The 17181-nt window shown below is 43.9% G+C and overlaps 2 protein-coding genes across 3 annotated transcripts in view; one reads left to right on the forward strand and one right to left on the reverse strand.

Moving 5' to 3' along the window:
• Positions 1-1469: 1469 nt before the first annotated feature.
• LOC138811121 (zinc finger protein 383-like) lies at positions 1470-11974 on the reverse strand. Its single transcript, XM_069998740.1, has 5 exons — positions 11765-11974; positions 9052-9107; positions 5182-5314; positions 4802-4897; positions 1470-3501 (listed from the first exon to the last, which is right to left on the reverse strand). The coding sequence occupies exons 2-5, from the start codon at positions 9058-9060 to the stop codon at positions 2387-2389; spliced, it is 1353 nt and encodes a 450-aa protein (XP_069854841.1). The 5' UTR covers positions 9061-9107; positions 11765-11974; the 3' UTR covers positions 1470-2386.
• A 3694-nt stretch (positions 11975-15668) lies between these two features.
• Positions 15669-17181, forward strand: part of LOC138811101 (zinc finger protein 585A-like) — a 38248-nt gene continuing 36735 nt past the window's right edge. For both annotated transcript variants that reach the window (XM_069998672.1, XM_069998671.1), the window contains exon 1: positions 15669-15931. The gene's annotated coding sequence lies outside the window, so the exon portion shown is untranslated. The remainder of the gene's footprint in view (positions 15932-17181) is intronic.

Here is a 17181-nt window from a genome sequence, read left to right on the forward strand (position 1 = left end):
TTACCTTGCATGTATAAGGCCCTGGGTTCAATTCCTCAACACCACATAAGTAGGGGGGAAAAAAGCTGGAAGTGGCACTGTGGCTCAAGGCTCAAGTGGTAGAGCGCTAGCCTTGAGCTGAAGAGCTGAGGGACAGTGCCCAGGCTCAGAGTTCAGGCCCCAGGACTAACCAAAAAACCAAACAACAGAAAGTCTAGATTTTTAGATATTTGACAGAATAATTTATTTCATTTTTTGCCAGTCCTGGGGCTTGAACTTGGGGCCTAGGCACTGTCCCTGAGCTTCTTTTGTTAAAGGCTAGCACTCTACCACCACTGCCAGCTTTTTCTATTTATGTGGTACTGAGCAATCGAACCCAGGGCTTCCTGAGTGCTAGGCAAACACTCTACCACTAAGGCACATTCCCAGCCCCCTATTTCTGCTCTTTTTTTTTTTTTTAAACCTGTCCTGAGACTGAACTCAGGCCGTAGGCACTGTCCCTGAGCTTCTTTTGCTCAAGGTTAGCACTCTACCACATGAGCCACAGTGCCACTTCTGGCTTTTCTGTGTATGTGGTGCTGAAGAATCGAACCCAGGGCTTCATGCATGCTAGGCAAGCACTCTGCCACTGAGCCACCTTCCCAGCCCTATTTCTGCTCTTTATAATGAATAATTCCACCTCTCAAACATTGACATTTGATATTTAGGGCACTGTCCCTGAGCTTCCTTTTGCTCAAGGCTCGTACCCTACCACTTGAGTCACAGTGCCACTTCCAGCTTTTTCTGAGTAGTTTACTGGAGATCTCATGGACTTTCCTACCCAGGCTGGTTTTGAACTGTGATCCTTAGATCTCAGGTAACAGGCATGAGCCACTGGTGCCCAGCTCAACATAGCTTTTACTATATCTCACAGATTTCTCAAAGTATGACTTAACAAAATATGGAGACTTTTCTCATCTCCTTCTGCTGTTCAGACAAGTGTGCCTATGCAATCCACCATTATATCCACAGGATTTCATACTGGAATTCTCAGAAAAGCAGAAAATACAAAGTACAAATAAATACTAACCACAAATTTTTTTCAATTTGATGATGAATTAATAATGAGTGATGGGGAAAGACTTTCTTTCCAATAAGCATAGTTATTTCTTTTCATTACAAATTGTCTCATTTCTGTAAAAGTAAATAACAGCCAAAAATCCCTTATACACATTAGAGTTTAGTTCTCTGATAGAGCACCTACCTTGGACGCATAAGATCCTAGTTCCATCCCCATTACCACCTCATACATACACACAAAATATCCATCCCCCAAGCATAAGGAAGACAAATATGATAATGAACCTAATAGTGATGATGAATAAAAACTTTTATTAAATACATACTGCATTTTATGAATAGATCTAAATACTTTATATCCATCCTACGTCCTTACAAAAAGACAATGCAAGAGATTAAATATAATTTTTACATAAAAAGTACCACTAACAAGTATTAAAAAACATATCTAGAAAGATAAACAATATTTTCATAACAATTATATTTCTTGTATAGGATTAGGATTAGGTTTAATGAAAATAGTTTACAAGGAGACAGTGTGGACACTTTCAGTAATTAAATGTTTTAAAAGTAAAATCTAAACATCCAAAGATAAATTTTGGGTCCGTTTAATGAGGACAGCTTTTGTAACTACAAAAATTTACAGGCAACTGTAATAGTAATCCCTCAGGCTACTAAGTAACTCATTGAAAATAGAAAACTATTAAAATGGAAAATACAATTTTTTGAGATAAAAAAGCAGGTATAAAAATAAATAAAAGGTATTCATATCATCCTGCCCACCTTTCAAAAACAAAGTATAGCTGGGTGCCAATGGTTCAGACCTGTAATCCTAGCTACTCAGTAAGCTGAGATCTGAGGATCCTAATTGTAAGCCATCCTGAGCAGTTGTGGGGCTTTAACTCTCGGTTTGGGTGCTGTCCCTCAGCTCTTCAGCCCAAGGTGAGCACTCTACCACTTGAGCCACAGCGCCACTTCCGGTTTTCTGGTGGTTAATTCTGAGGGCTGGGAAGGTGGCTCAGTGGTAGAGCGCTTGCCTTGCATGCATGAGGCCCTGGGTTCGATTCCTCAGCACCACATAAGCAAAAAGAAAAAAGCTGGAAGTGGTGCTGTGGCTTAAGAGGTAGAGCACTAGCCTTGAGCTGAAGAGCTGAGGGATAGCGCCCAGGCCCAGAGTTCGGCCCCCACAACTGGCAAAAAAAAAAAAAAAGAATGTTCAGGGAAAGTACCCAGGCTTGCGATTGGCTTAAAAAAAAAAGATGAAGAGGACAATCTCTAATTTGTGTTACTCATTAGTATGAGTTCTCTGATGATCTGTGAGATCAGAATCATTATTAAATTATTTTCCTCATTGCTTACACTCACAAGGCTTCTCATCAGCATGAATTCTCTGATGGCGAGTAAGGTTTGAGCATTTATTAAAGGCCTTTCCACATTCATGACATACAAAAGGCTTTTCCTCTGTGTGGATTCTCTGATGTTGATAAAGTTGTGAGTTATGAGTAAAGGCTTTCCCACATTTAAGACATTCAAAGGGCTTTTCGCCAGCATGAATTTTTTGATGCTGACGAAGTTGTGAGCTCTGAGTAAAGGCTTTCCCACATTCTTTACAATTGTAGGGTTTCTCTCCAGTGTGGATCCTCTGGTGATTAGTCAGCGCAGAGCCACTGCTGAAGGCTTTCCCACACTCCTTGCACTCATAGGGCTTCTCCCCAGTGTGGATTCTCTGATGTTGGACAAGCTTTGAGCTCTGAGTAAAAGCTTTGCCACACTGCTTACATTCATAGGGCTTCTCTCCTGTATGAATTCGCACATGCTGAAAAAGCTGGGAGCTCTTAGTGAAGGCTTTCCCACATACTTTACACCCATAGGGCTTTTCACCAGTGTGAATTCGCTGATGATCAATCAGATTTGAGCAGTAACTAAAGGCTTTCCCACATTCCTTACATTCATAGGGTTTCTTACCCGTGTGAATTCTCTCGTGTTGAGAAAGGTATGAGCTACAACTGAAGGTTTTTCCACATTCTTTACACTTAAAGGGTTTTTCGCCACTATGAATTTTCAGATGGCGAGTGACGTGTGAGCCACAACTAAAGAATTTCCCACATTCCTTACATTCATAAGCCTTTTCACCAATATGAAGTCTTTGATGTTGAATGAACTGTGAGTTCTGACTAAAGGCCTTTCCACATTTCTTACACTGATAAGGTTTCTCTTCATTGTTACTTATTGGATGTAGGATAAATGAGGGCGTGTATCCATGAGTGAATATTTCTTGGCTTAAATGTCCATCTTGATATCCCAACTGTCTTGTAAAGTTGCTTCTATATTCCAAAACATCTCTAAAAGGGGAGTATTCCAGTCCATACTTAGCAAGTCCCATTATCTCCCTCTGATATGATTCTATTTCATAAACTTCCTTCTTTAGAGACAGCAACTTGCTTTCACACATTGATTCCAGATCTGAAAAAAAAAACTAGTAAACATTCTTTTCCCTTTCTCTTTGTGAAAAATTACAACTTTTATGATGGAAATGGAAATATTAAGGCAAAAGTATTACCTAGTTGTTCTCATGTAAATCTGTTTACCATGAAAAACAGACAAGCAGTGTACAGAAATTAATAAATATATCTGGACATTGGGGTACGCCTGTAATCTTAGCTACTCAGGAGGCTGAGATCTAAGCGTTGTGGTTTGAAGCCAGGAAAGTCTGTGAGACTCATCTCCAATTAACTAAAAGCCAAAAGTGAAATTGTGGCTCAACTGGTGGTATACTAGTCTTGAGACCAAAAAGCTTATGGACAGCACCCAATCCCTAATTTCAAAGACTGGGGGGAAGAAAGAAGGAAGGGAGACAGGAAGGAAAGAAGGAAGGAAAAATAAAGGAAGGGAGAGAAAAAAGGGAAAAAGTAAAATATATGGTAGGAAGCAGACAGAGGAAATTATACCACAGTGATTATCAAGTATGGATGTGAGGAAGTGGCGTTGTGGCTCAAGTGGTAGAGCACTGGCCTTGAGCTGAAGAGCTGAGGGACAGCGCCCAGGCCCAGAGTTCAAGCTCCACGACTGACAAAAAAAAAAGTGGCAATGTCAAGTATGGATGTGAGTCAGAATCACTGGGAATTGTGGGTAAACATATAATGCTTGAGCCATAATCAATAGTAACACATGATAAGTAAAACGTGTGTATATGTGTATGCTTGTGTGTATATGTATTATATATATATATAAATGTGTGAGTCATAAATACATATATATATATATATATATATATATATATATGATTTTTTTTTTTTGTCAGTCGTGGGGCTTGAACTCTGGGGCCTGGGCGCTGTCCCTCAGCTCTTCAGCTCAAGGCGAGCGCTCTACCATTTGAGCTATAGCGTCACTTCTGGTTTTCTAGTGGTTTATTGGAGATAGGGGTCTCACGGTCTTTCCTGCCTGGGCTGGCTTTGAACCGCGATCCTCAGATCTCAGCCTCCTGATTAGCTAGGATTACAGGCGTGTACCACCGGTGCCCGGCTATTCTTCTGTTCTAAATTTTTTTTTTTGGTTAGTTGTGGGGGCCTGAACTCTAGGCCTGGATAGTGTCCCTCAGCTCTTCAGCTCAAGGCTAACACCCTACCACTTGAGCCACAGCTCCACTTCCAGCCTTTTCAGCTTACGTGGTGCTGAGGAATCGAACCCAGGGCCTTATGCATGTAAGGCAAGCACTCTACCACTGAGCCACCTTCCGAACCCTGATGAGGCATTTCTTACTTACCTGAACATAGGCTTCTGGTAAGTTCTCTGCCAACCATCCAGGGCTCTTTCCCTTGTTCCAATAAGGAGATCACTTGAGGCTTAGGAATATAAAATCCTGTTCATGAGAAAAGACATGGAACTTGGTTATGCAGTGGGCAAATGAGATCCATTCTTTTGATGATCAAGCAAGAGATGCCATGACAGGAACAGCTAAAGAGGATAATACTTCAGCCATAGCCCACTGGAGCTGCCCATTGCCAAGGCTTCCTTTCCATTTTAAGAAGGAGAAGAAGGAACAGAAATGTCAAGGGTTTACTGGACAAGCAGCTAAGAGTTTCACTGTGGAAAAAGGAGACATTCCAAAGGAGAGCTGCAGATTTCTGGTATCAATGCCCTTACCCATTGAAAGCAGATTGCTATAGTTCTCCAACATCACATCTCTGTACAAGTCCCTCTGAGCAGGGTCCAGGCATCCCCATTCTTCCTGAGAGAAGTCTATGGACACATCACTGAACACCACCGATTTCTGAAACTATAAACATATGTGCTCGCTGTGTAAGTGAGAAATGTTTCTGAGACTATTGTCCTTGTATTGTTGGATAAACCAAGTCAGTAATTGTGTTGGTGTCACTGAGAAACAGTATCTTTGAGCTCAGGAGTAATGATATGATTTTAGACTTTGAAAAGGGAGCAATATCCTCACTCTGCCCATACAAAGGTCTGGGAACAACTGCTAACACAGTAGGCAGAGAACACCAAGTCACTAGCTTGTTTTCCAGTACCATTTTCAAATACAAGAACAGGGTTAAGTCACAAAGGATCAGGATGAGTCTGAACACCTTGTTAATACCACAAAGGAAGAAAGTTACCAAAAGCTACTAAGATCATGTTGAAAAGCCACCTGGAAAACATTTCTCTGGGCCCAAAATTGCACAACCTGTTACACAAACTTAGAAGAATCATAATTGCAATGGACTTACCTCATTAAAAATGTTTCATCTGCCAACAACACAGGTTGAAAAAAAATGTACAGTTACTCTTGGAGGATTTTTTTTTTTTGCCAGTCCTGGGGCTTGAACTCAAGGCCCAGACACTGTCCCTGAGTTTCTTTTGCTCAAGGCTAGCACTCTACCACTTAAGCCACAGCTTTTTCTGTTCATGTGGCACTAAGGAATTGAACCCAAGGCTTCATGCATACAAGGCAAGCATTCTACCACTAAGCCATATTCCTAACCCCTATGAAATTTTTGTTTACATTTAAAACAATTTTTTTCTTTATTAATTCAACAAATATTTATTGACTTGTAGAGGCACTGAGGATTCAGTAGCACTCTGTGTGGATAAAAAATCTCTGCTCTTCTAAAAATTATATCCTGTCGGGAGGCAGACAATCAACAAGATTAACAAATGAGTAAAATATATGGTATGTTATAAAGTGATAGTTATTAGGGAGAAAAACAAACCCAGATATTTGGGATACAAAAATTTCTCAGGGACTAGGAGATAAAATCTTAAAGGGAATGCTACAGAAGATCTCAAAAGGGAAATTTCCTTTGAAAAAATATAACTAAATTTTACAATAAAAGAAAGTAAGAAAAACGAACTTTACAACTTTGGGGAGGGTGTTAGGGGAAACAAAGGAGGAGGCAACAATGCTTGATAAGAAATGTACTCATTTCCTTGCTCATGTAATTGTAATCCCTCTGTACAGTATTTTCACAATAAAAAACTTATTTTAAAAAAATGAAAAAATATGACTAAAGGTTGAGTGCCAGTGGCTCATACCTCTAATTCTAACTACTCAGGAGGCTGAGATCTGAACACTGCAGTTCAAAGCCAGAGCAGGGAAATCTGAGACTCTTATCTTCAATAAACTACCAAAAATCCAGAAGTGGACCTATGGCTCAAATGGTAGAGTGCCAGTGTTGAACAAAAGAAAATTAAGCAAAGAGCACAAGGTCCTGAGTTCAAGCTCCAGTACTGGCACAAGATGATAGGAAGGAAGGAAGGAAGGAAGGAAGGAAGGAAGGAAGGAAGGAAGGAAGGAAGGAAGGAAGGGAGGGAGGGAGGGAGGGAGGGAGGAAGGGAAGAAGGGAGGGAGGGAGGGAGGGAGGGAGGGAAAGAAAAAAGAAAGGAAGGAAGGATAATAAGAGTACAATTAAAAAGCTTTGGAAAAACCGATCAAACATTAATGAAAGAACAGAACAGTGCCCCCGGAACACTATTAACAGAGAAATAGATGACATATATTTGCATACATTAAAGTAGAATACACATGCATTGAACACATGCATACAGATAAATAATATTAGGAATGAGCTAGATTACAAAAGTTACACAACATATTTTCACTGAATAATTGTAGCTGACTTTACTAACACATTTAGAATGGGCAGATACTTGGGAGCACTACCAAATTTTCAAAGTTACTCCAATTATATCTACCAATGAATGCAATGATTTTAAATTGAGTTGGGACACAAAACATTTAGTCTAACCTCTTTTTTTTTTTTTTTTTTTGGGTGGGGGGTCCGGTCATGGGGCCTGAACTCTGGGTCTGGGTGCTTTCCCTCAGCTCTTCAGCTCAAGACTAGCACTCTACCACTTGAGCCACAGTGCCACTTCTGGCTTTTATTTCCTGTTTATGTGGTGCTGAGGAATTGAACCCAGGGCCTCATGCATGTAAGGCAAACACTCTACCACTGAGCCAACTTCCCAGCCCATTCAACCTCTTATTTTATAAATAAGAAATTGCTCACTTGACCATAGCACACAATTTTTAGAAGCAACCAAAAGAAAAACCAATTCCTACTAACTGCTAACTTTACACTTTAATTATATATGGCTTTTTATAAGATATTCCTATGAAATATTTTTTTTCCTATGAAATATTTTTGACAAAAAAAACCCAACTAACTTTCATCAAGTTTTATATTTCACTAACAATTTCCAGGACACAATTAGTAAAAGCCAAACAGTAGACAAATGAAGTTTATTTATTGTCTGAAAAAAACCTGCATAGAAAGGTGGAAGGGGTATCTATATTAGAGACTCAAGAGACATCAATAAATCACAAGGCATAGTCTTTTTCTATATTACCAAATATAATACTTTAAAAAGCATTATATGCTGGACATGAGGCTCATGCCTGTCATCCTAGCTACTCAGGAGGCTGTGATCTGAGGACTGTGGTTCAAAGCCAGCCCGGGGAAGGAAAGTCTGTGAGACTCTTATCTCCAATTAACCACTAGAAAACCAGAAGTGGTGCTGTGGCTCAGGTGGTAGAGCTCTAGCCTTGAGTGAAAGAGCTCAGGGACAGCAACTAGGCACTGAGTTCAAGCTCCACAACTGACATAAAAAAAAAAGTAGACCTAATGGAAGGTCTTCCAATTATTGATGATGTGCCCTTGAAATAGATACAGGAACTGGGGCCCCTTCTACTTCTTCCTTTGCTTTCTGCTCATGAGGTGAACGGCTTTGTTCTACCATACAACTCCTGCTATGGTAAGTTGTCTCACCAGAGATTCCAAATAATGGATCCAAATGATCATGGACTATGAGCTAGAAGCAACCTTTACTCCTTAAACTTTACTATCTCTGGTATTTGTTAGAAAACACAGCTAAAACGAATGCTCTAATGGAGTGGCAAAGATCTGTAGTAGCCACCAACAGCACCAGTCCCAAGCCCTCACACACTGAGGGAATCTTTCAATAATTTAACAGTTGGTACTAGCAATATCACCTTCCATCTCTTTCTTTTTAGAAAATTCTCCTCTGTCCCATAGTCTTGGATTGTTTATGTTTGTTTCTAGCTAAGATTCACATTGCCACATTGTAAAAATCATGTTTAGGGTCAGGCAATGTCAGACAAGTTCATTCTACAAATCTACTCTGGCTTCCCTCACTGGATTCTTTTGTGTCATCATTTTTAGGAGAAGACTGGAAAAAAAAAAAGATGCCCAGTTACTTCACTGAATAAAAATATGAATGCTGGTTGAAAAAAAAAAACATGCTATAAATTTATTCATGGAGCATGCAAGAAAATGGAGACCGAAATTTCAGGATAAGGTAAGTAAACATATCTCTTTTCTTTTTTCTCTTTCCTTTGAGATAGGGGTCTCACTGTGTAACTTAGGCTGGTTTAGAACTTGCTACACTCCTGTCTCTGCCTCCCTAGAAGCCAGGATTACAGGAGTGTATCATTACTGTAATTGGGCCATATGCAAAAAGCATTAAATATCAGGAAGGCAAGAAGCAGCACCAACTTACCACAGCCATGGCTTTCAGAATTACAGGAGCTGATCAGTCTTCCACAGGGCTGTCTCCTGAAAAAAAACAGTTGTTCTCTAAAGGTAAGACAGGAAAACCAAAGAAATGCTCTAGCAACTACATTGGCTTTACAGGTCTCAGAATGGTCTGAAAAAACAATTGCTATTTGCCTTGTTCTTTTTTTTTTTTTTTTTTTTTTTTTTTTTTTGCCAGTCCTAGGGCTTGAACTCAGGGCCTGGGCACTGTCTCTGAGCTTCTTTTGCTCAAGACTAGCGCTCTACCACTAGAACCACAGCACCACTTCCGGCTTTTTCTGTATATGTGGAACAGAGGAATCGAACCCAGGGTTTCATGCATGCTAGGCAAGCACTCTACCACTGAGCCACACTCCCAGCCCCATGCCTTGTTCTTATGATACAACACTACTTAGTAGAGACCCCAGGTATTAGCTACAGCTAAATAGATCCTTGTAGATGACTTGAAGGGAGGAAAAGACTCTCCCCATCCAAAAACAAAAACAAAACTCAGGTTCTGGCCTAGCAGAGAGATTCAAGCCCCACCCTAGTGATGTGGTTGCTCAGAACCCAATACAACTCTGAGCTGTTAGAACCTGTCCTGAACACCTCCCTTCTCTTTTTTTTGGGGGGGGGGGAGGGGGGGTCTGGTCGTGGGGCCTGTCCCTCAGCTCTTCAGCTCAAGGCTAGCACTCTACCACTTGAGCCACAGTGCCACTTCCGGCTTTTTTCTTATGTGGTGCTGAGGAATCGAACCCAGGGCCTCAGGCATGCAAGGCAAGCACTCTCCCACTGAGCCACCTTCCCAGCCCAACACCTCCTTTCTCTATAGCCTCCAGGACCAGCAAGATAAATTCATTTAAGTGGTGCTCTTTGGCCAGGAACACACAATTCACTCAGAGCAGAGGACTGAAGACTTCCCAGATGTTACCTTTTCCTTCCCAAGCCCAAGAGACTTAATTAACTCCACCTCTCCCCCTCCCTCCGGCTACATTGTTTGAAGAGTACACAGAGGTGCTCTTCATTCTTACCCTCTAGCTCAGCTTTGGGAAAAAATCAAAACACAAAAAAATCTTTTTGGAGGCTGGGAAGGTGGCTTAGTGGTAGAGCGCTTGCCTTGCATGCATGAAGCCCTGGGTTCAATTCCTCAGCACCACATAAGAAAAAAGGAAAAAGCCGGAAGTGGTGCTGTGGCTCAAGTGGTAGAACGCTAGCCTTGAGCTGAAGAGCTGAGGGACAGCGCCCAGGCCCAGAGTTCAGGCCCCATGACCGGACCCCAAAAAAAAAAATCTTTTTGGTTTTAAACCCTTTCCTGTTCATGTTGTCTTTCCTTTACAACTTTAATGTTTTCATTTGTTACATGTAAGTATTTTTGTGGGTAGGGACGAGTATTGGGACCCTTCCACTTGGTTTTTTTCACTCAAAGCTGACACTCTACCATTTGAGCAATACCTATACTTTGAGCTTTTTACTGGTTACTTGGAAATAAGAGTCATGGACTTTTTTGCCCAGGCTTGCTTTTGTGATCCTCAGATCTCAGAATGAGCCACAGCACCTGGATGAACTTTTTTTTTTTTGGTCCATCATGGGGCTTGAACTCTGCACCTGAGTGCTGTCACTCAGCTCTTCAGCTCAAGGCTAGCAGTAAACCACTTGAGCTACAGTGCCACTTCCAGCCTTTTCAGCTTATGTGGTGCTAAGTAATCAAACCCAGGGCCTCATACATTCAAGGCAAGTACTCTACCATTGAGCCACCTTCTCACACACACATATATATATACACACCTGTGTACATAATTATATATACATCTGTGGATAAACATAGGATATATCGTTTCTTTCATGCATGTGTTTCTAACGCATTTATAAGATTATTTCTTTGTTGCTTTGTATGTCCCTCCCCCACAGTGTAACCCCCGCTTTCACTATATTTGATGTCAGTATAACATGTGGAGGAGATGGGGACAAACAAGTCGTTTAAGGATTCAGGTGGACCTGTTGCAACAATGAGAAGTACAAAATGTCATGTCAAAACCAGCTTTACAATGTCGGTGTGGGAGGGGAGGGGGGTATAATTGGGTGGGGGGAGGGGGGAGGCGGGGAAGGGAGGTGAAGGGTAAACAAAGGAGGAGGCTGCAATGCTTGGTAAGAAATGTATGCATTATCCTGCCCATGTAATTGTAGCCCCTCTGTACAGTATGTTCTCAAATAAAATAAAATAAAATTTAAAAAAAAACATAGGATATAAATCTATATAAAAGACTACGTAGGAGGAGAATGGGGAAAGGGAAAAAGAAAGATAGCAGGTGAATAATTTTGACATAAACTGACTACATATGAAAACAGCACAGTGAACTTCAATGATATATTATTAGTCCACAGAGGATTGGGAGTTATAGGACCACACAGAATCACAGCCCAGTCAGAGGGACACAAATCATCCCTACGCACACAGATCCACCTTGTTACAACCACAAACCTACAACAAGAATGGGCAGTCACAGCTCACATGTGTTGTCATAGGCACAAGCATGCACAGTGGCACACCCGCTAGGGGACCCTAACAATCACACTGGCAGCCACATAGTTACACACACACACGCGCCCACAACTCACGACTGCTCCCAGCTAATTCGATTCCCACCCGGCCATCATTCCACACCTCCTACTCCAGAGCACTAAAGGCTTAGGCCGCTTACCACGTACTTGTCTTCCCCCAAGGCCCCTGAACAAGCAAGGAGGCGGGCTGAAGGGTGGGGGGGCGGGGAAGGCGCTCTTCTTGCAAAGGCTTCTGGGAATTGTAGTCGTGGCCAGGCTACACGGGGAAAATGGCATTCATCCAACTACTGTGGCCCGCACTTGGGACTACGGTCCCAAACCTTCGGGACTCAGAGTCCAGTTTGGAGTGATTGTCTCACAGTAGGCTGGGGCCGATATTGTGGAGGTAAGCATCCTCCACGGTCACTATGGATGGCCGTTCCCTGAGAGGCGGGACAAGGAGGCCCTGTTCGCGCCGGAAGTTAAATCGAGCCGCCAGGATTTCTGGGTAATGTAGTCTAGAGCGGGAAGGGGAACCTGCGAAGTTCTGTGATGAATGGAAGAAAAATTGCTTTAATGACTTTCTGCACTCAGTCTGCCTGCAGGGTCTGGAATTTGGCAGTTGTGACACTCTGGGAATTCGTGGCCTAAGTGGTTCGGAGATTTTACTTTTCTCCATGAGGTAGCCACAGTATTGCGTTTATGATTCAATATACATGCAATTTCCGATGCAGCAGCTCCATGGACGCGGATTACATTAGTTAATAAGGGCTGTCAGAGATAGTGGAAAATATGATTGCTAAGCAGGTATTGGATTCTTCTTGGGGGTGGGAGGAGTGGTTAGAATCCACATGTACACGTATATACATATATACCTACTGTAGTACCCCAGTTTCCCAACAAGACACCCTAACACTCGGTCAATTAGGCTAGAGTCTTTATTACCGCGCAGTGTCTGTATTCAGCTCGCAGAGCTGAAGAATGCAGCCCCGATATACGGATCTGCTGGGTACTTAAGGACACAACCACACGCAGGTGGCAAGCAAGCGAGAATTATGGGCAGGTAGCAGGAATTTGGCACTGGGGGTACAGAAACGAATTACGCCGTTAGCAGGCAGTTGTACTTGGTTTCCCTCTCACCCATTTCTCGGATTCTGTGGAGGCCAGGCTTGATTAATGTAATAACCCGTGGGGCCCCGATAATCAGCGGGGCTCAATAGCGTGGCCCCGTGGGCCGGCCTGCTGGATGGGGTGGGGCATCGACAGGCGAGCCTCACAGCTCCACAGACCAGGCCACTGGACCCAGCAGGGCATGGAGATCCAGCAGGCCACTGGACCCAGCAGGCCCGAAGGGGCCTGCCATGCCACTGAAAGGCGGGGCATCCTACTGCAGGGGTGGGGCGCCGAGCCCCACCTGTGACCTGTCAGGAAGTGATTGGACAGTGAGCAGCTTGGGGGAGGAGCATGAATGGCAATTGGAAAACTGTTAGGGGAGAAACCGTTAGGATAAAAACAAACTGTGGAGGAAGGAGTAGTAGAAGTGGAGGGAGAGGCAGCAGGAGGGGAAAGCCTTCTGGAGCAGGGCAGGCCTGTGAAGGACAGGGCAAGCCTGGAGAGGCCATTTGGCGCTTCTTGAGGAAGCCATTTGGGGCCTCGAGGGGCCATTTGGGACCTCCTCTGAGGGCCATTTGGGACCTCCTTCGGAAGTCATTCGGGGCCTTCCTCTAGAGAGGCCTGTGGAGAGTGGAGAGGCCTGCAGAGGAGGAAGGGAAGAAAGGGAAAAGCCTTCCCCTTTGGAGCTCTGGAGGGCTGAGGTTTGCAGACCAATTAATAAAGGTCAGGGGGCCAGGCTGCCTATTGGAGGCTTGGAGATTTGGTGGTTGAGGCTGCTCTTGGTTCTGGGTATCTTTCCCAGGACGAGGTAGTCTCTGTTAGGTTTTTAAAAAGAGATAGCAGAGTAAGAACAGCAGCACTCACGTGGTATTCAGGTAAGGGGTAGGTTTATTCAGTAGACCTGCTGGGAACAGGCAAGGTTGGCACTCTACGTAGCTGGGAAAGGCCTGGGAATGAGAGAGAGGAAAGAGCTAGAGCAGAGAGAAAGCAGAGAGAGCTAGAAAAGAGCAGCAAGAGAGATAGAGCTAGAAAAGAACAGCAAGAGAGGAGAGAAAAGAGCTAGAGCAGAGAGAAAGCAGAGAGCTAGAAAAGAGCAGCAAGAGAGTAGAGAGAGCTGAGAGCAGAGAGAGCTAGAAAAGAACAGAGCAGAGAGAGCAGAGAGAGCTAGAATAGAGCAGGGAGAGCTAGAAAAGAACAGAGATAAAGTCTAGGCCTGGGCTAGCCCTTATCTAGGGTATGGGCGGAGAAAGGTGTGGCCACATCAAATTCAGATGTGATCTCAGCAGATGCAGATGTGACCTCTTCCAGGTGTCCCAGTTGCCTAGGTAACGCAGGTACTGGGTGGAGACTTTGCTGAGCGGAGGGTGGAGTCGCTAGCCATCCAGGAACGGGACCTTACAGTCTCAAGACCCTTTTCTGGTGTAAATAGTGTAAATAAACTTCTTTTGTCCATCTTTCACTGTCTGTGCCTGGATGGATTGTCTTGCTCTCCGGAGGTCATTAAGTATTCCGGTTATTAAAGTCACGGTGCCTTTTGTGTCACCCCTGGTCTGGAGAGTCACCCTGGCGGATACTGATTGTTTTACCACTACTTACTAAATTCCAGTAACCTGGTGTTTAACTCACTAATTTACTTTTTTGTCGGTGGTGGGATGTGAACTCTGGGCTTGGGTGCTGTCCCTGGGCTCTTCAGCTCAAGGCTAGTGCTCTACCACCACTTGAGCTACAGTGCCATTTCTGGTTTTCTGGTGGTTTATTGGAGATGAGTCTCACAGACTTTCCTGCCTGGGCTGGCTTTGAACTGTGATCTTTAAGCCAGGCGCTGGTGGCTCACTCCTGTAATCCTAGCTACTCAGGAGGCTGAGATCTGAGGATCTCGGTTCAAAGCCAGCCCGGGCAGGAGAGACCGTGAGACTCCTATCTCCAATAAAACCACCAGAAAACCGGAAGTGGCGCTGTAGCTCAAGTGGTAGAGCGCTCGCCTTGAGCTGAAGAGCTGAGGGACAGTGCCCAGGCCCAGAGTTAAAGCCCCATGCCCGGTCAAAAAAAAAAAAAAAAAAAAAGAACTGTGATCTTTAGATGTCAGCTTCCTGAATAGCTAGGATTACAGGTGTGAGCCACAGGTGCCTGGCCTTACTAATTTACTGAAGCCATTATGTTTGGAATTTTTCCTTGAGTTTTTGTTTTCTACAGGGAGATACTACCTTTCAAGTTTGGCCCTATTTTTTTTGGGGGGGGGGGGGTCTGGACATGGGGCCTGAACTCTGGGCCTGGGCGCTGTCCCTCAGCTCTTCAGCTCAAGGCTAGTGCTCTACCATTGAGCCACCCCGACTCTATTCTTAATGAGCGAGAATTTTGTTCTAATTTCACATTTTGTATTCTTTGGGGGAGGGAATCATCACGTCTACAGCCCAACCGTTTGTATAGTTGTGCTTGCAGTTGAACACCTACTCTCATACTAATCAAGTGCTTTATCATTGGATGGCACTCCGCTTCCAGGCTTCTGGTGGTTATTTGGAGTCTCACGGATTTCCCTGCCCCGACTGTTTTTGAACCGCCATCCTCTGAGCTCAGCCTCCAGAGCAGCTAGGATTTCAGGCATGGGCCACCAGTGCCCAGCGGCAGTTATCTTTTTTATGGATAATAACGTTCCAGACGCCCTGCGCCATGCTTGCTTTCTCGCTGGCGGAATCCTGCTCAGTCTACTTCACAAATCCTCATTTCCTTGTAAAATTTGGCCGGAAGCAGGTTTCTCACCGTTGGCGGGACACAGAATATTCCTTGTACGGAATGTATAAGAATCCAAGATGGCGGCCCCCAGGAGGAAGATCTGTGGCGGCCGCCATGTCAACCACAATGGAAACTGGAACCCTCGCAAAGGCTCGGTGGGGTTGCCACAGCAGCCGAGAGCGTGCGCAGTACAAACAAGCTCCACCCTCTCCGAGGGGACGTTTGAGGTCGCACCGGAAGTGACCTTCCAGAGCGGTTTGCAGCTACCCTTTGCAGCGCGTCTGCGTTTTAATGATGAGAATTCTTGGATGACTTCGGCTGGTCGCGATTAGAGCTTCTGCAACGTCAGTACTGTGTGGGGATAAAGAACGAGCGCCGGACTTGAGGTTCAGCGATGGGCGGCGTCCGCGGCGGCCGTCGATGGTTGTCATTGACGAGGTTCTCTTCTGGCTCCAAGATCTTTGAGATGAGACGCTGATTTGGGGGTCAGTACGGGGTGTGTGTCTGTGATCTGTTCGTTTTCTAACCTTACTTGAAAGTTCAGTAGTTTTTAGCCGCCTGTAGCGTTAACGATTCTCTACCTTGGGTGTGTAGCATTTTCTTTGTTGCTGAAATGTGATTTTCTTTTTTTTTTTTTTTTTTAAGTCCGGTCGTGGGGACTGAACTCTGGGCCTGGGCGCTGTCCCTCAGCTCTTCAGCTCAAGGCTAGCGCTCTACCACTTGAGCTACAGAGCCCCTTATAGCTTTTTTCTTTTTGCTTATGTGGTGCTGAGGAATCGAACCCAGGGCCTCATGCATGCAAGGCAAGCGCTCTACCACTGAGCCATCTTCCCAGCCCCTAGAAGGACTTTTTGATAAGAGTATTGATGTATAGCTGAATAAGCTTTGGATAGAATTGGATACATTTGTGAATGGTTTTAGCAGGATAAACGGATACATCAAGAGATATAAAATCAACCAAGAAACACCATGAAGATTTCAGGTACAATTTAACCTCAGTCTCATGAGGTTGCAGTTGAATTCTCCTATGGCTATACTCGTATATGAAGCATATTTGAACTATAGGGTTATTCAACATGACTTCATCATACATGGCTTTGAACGCAGGGCATCATGTTTATGAAGGCAATTGCTCAGCCACTAAGCCATATCTCCAGCTCTTTTGTTGTGCTGGTAATTTTTGAAAAAGGGTCTTGCTTCTTGTTTGGGCAAGTGTCAGGACTGTGATCTTTTTTTTTTTTTTTCTTTGGGGGGGGGGTCCGGTTGTGGGGTCTGAACTCTGGCCTGGGCGCTGCCCCTCAGCTCTTCAGCTCAAGGCTAGTGCTCTACCACTTGAGCTACAGAGCCACTTAGCGGCTTTTTCCTTTTTGCTTATGTGGTGCTGAGGAATTGAACCCAAGGCCTCATGCATGCAAGGCAAGCGCTCTATCACTGAGCCACCTTCCCAGCCCCGTGACTTTCATTTTTAAAAGTTTTTTTTTTCTTTGAGTCAAGAGTTATTTAGAAGTGCTTTTTCTGTTTCAAATATGTCTGGATAAAATTTTGAGTTAAAACGCTTTATGGCTTATGTCCTGGTCACTTCCGTCACGTCTGTTACATAGAAAGTGTGTCCTATAATGAAACCAATTGTATTGCTCTCTACACACACGCACACACACACATCTCCTTAGTAGTTTTGTTTAATTATAAGATTACATTGGATAAACTCACTGGAGAGATGTTTTTCTATCTTTTA

Source organism: Dipodomys merriami, unplaced genomic scaffold (genome assembly GCF_024711535.1).
Source record: "Dipodomys merriami isolate MVZ:Mamm:240054 unplaced genomic scaffold, mDipMer1.0.p SCAF_52, whole genome shotgun sequence".
Taxonomy (NCBI): Eukaryota; Metazoa; Chordata; class Mammalia; order Rodentia; family Heteromyidae; genus Dipodomys; species Dipodomys merriami.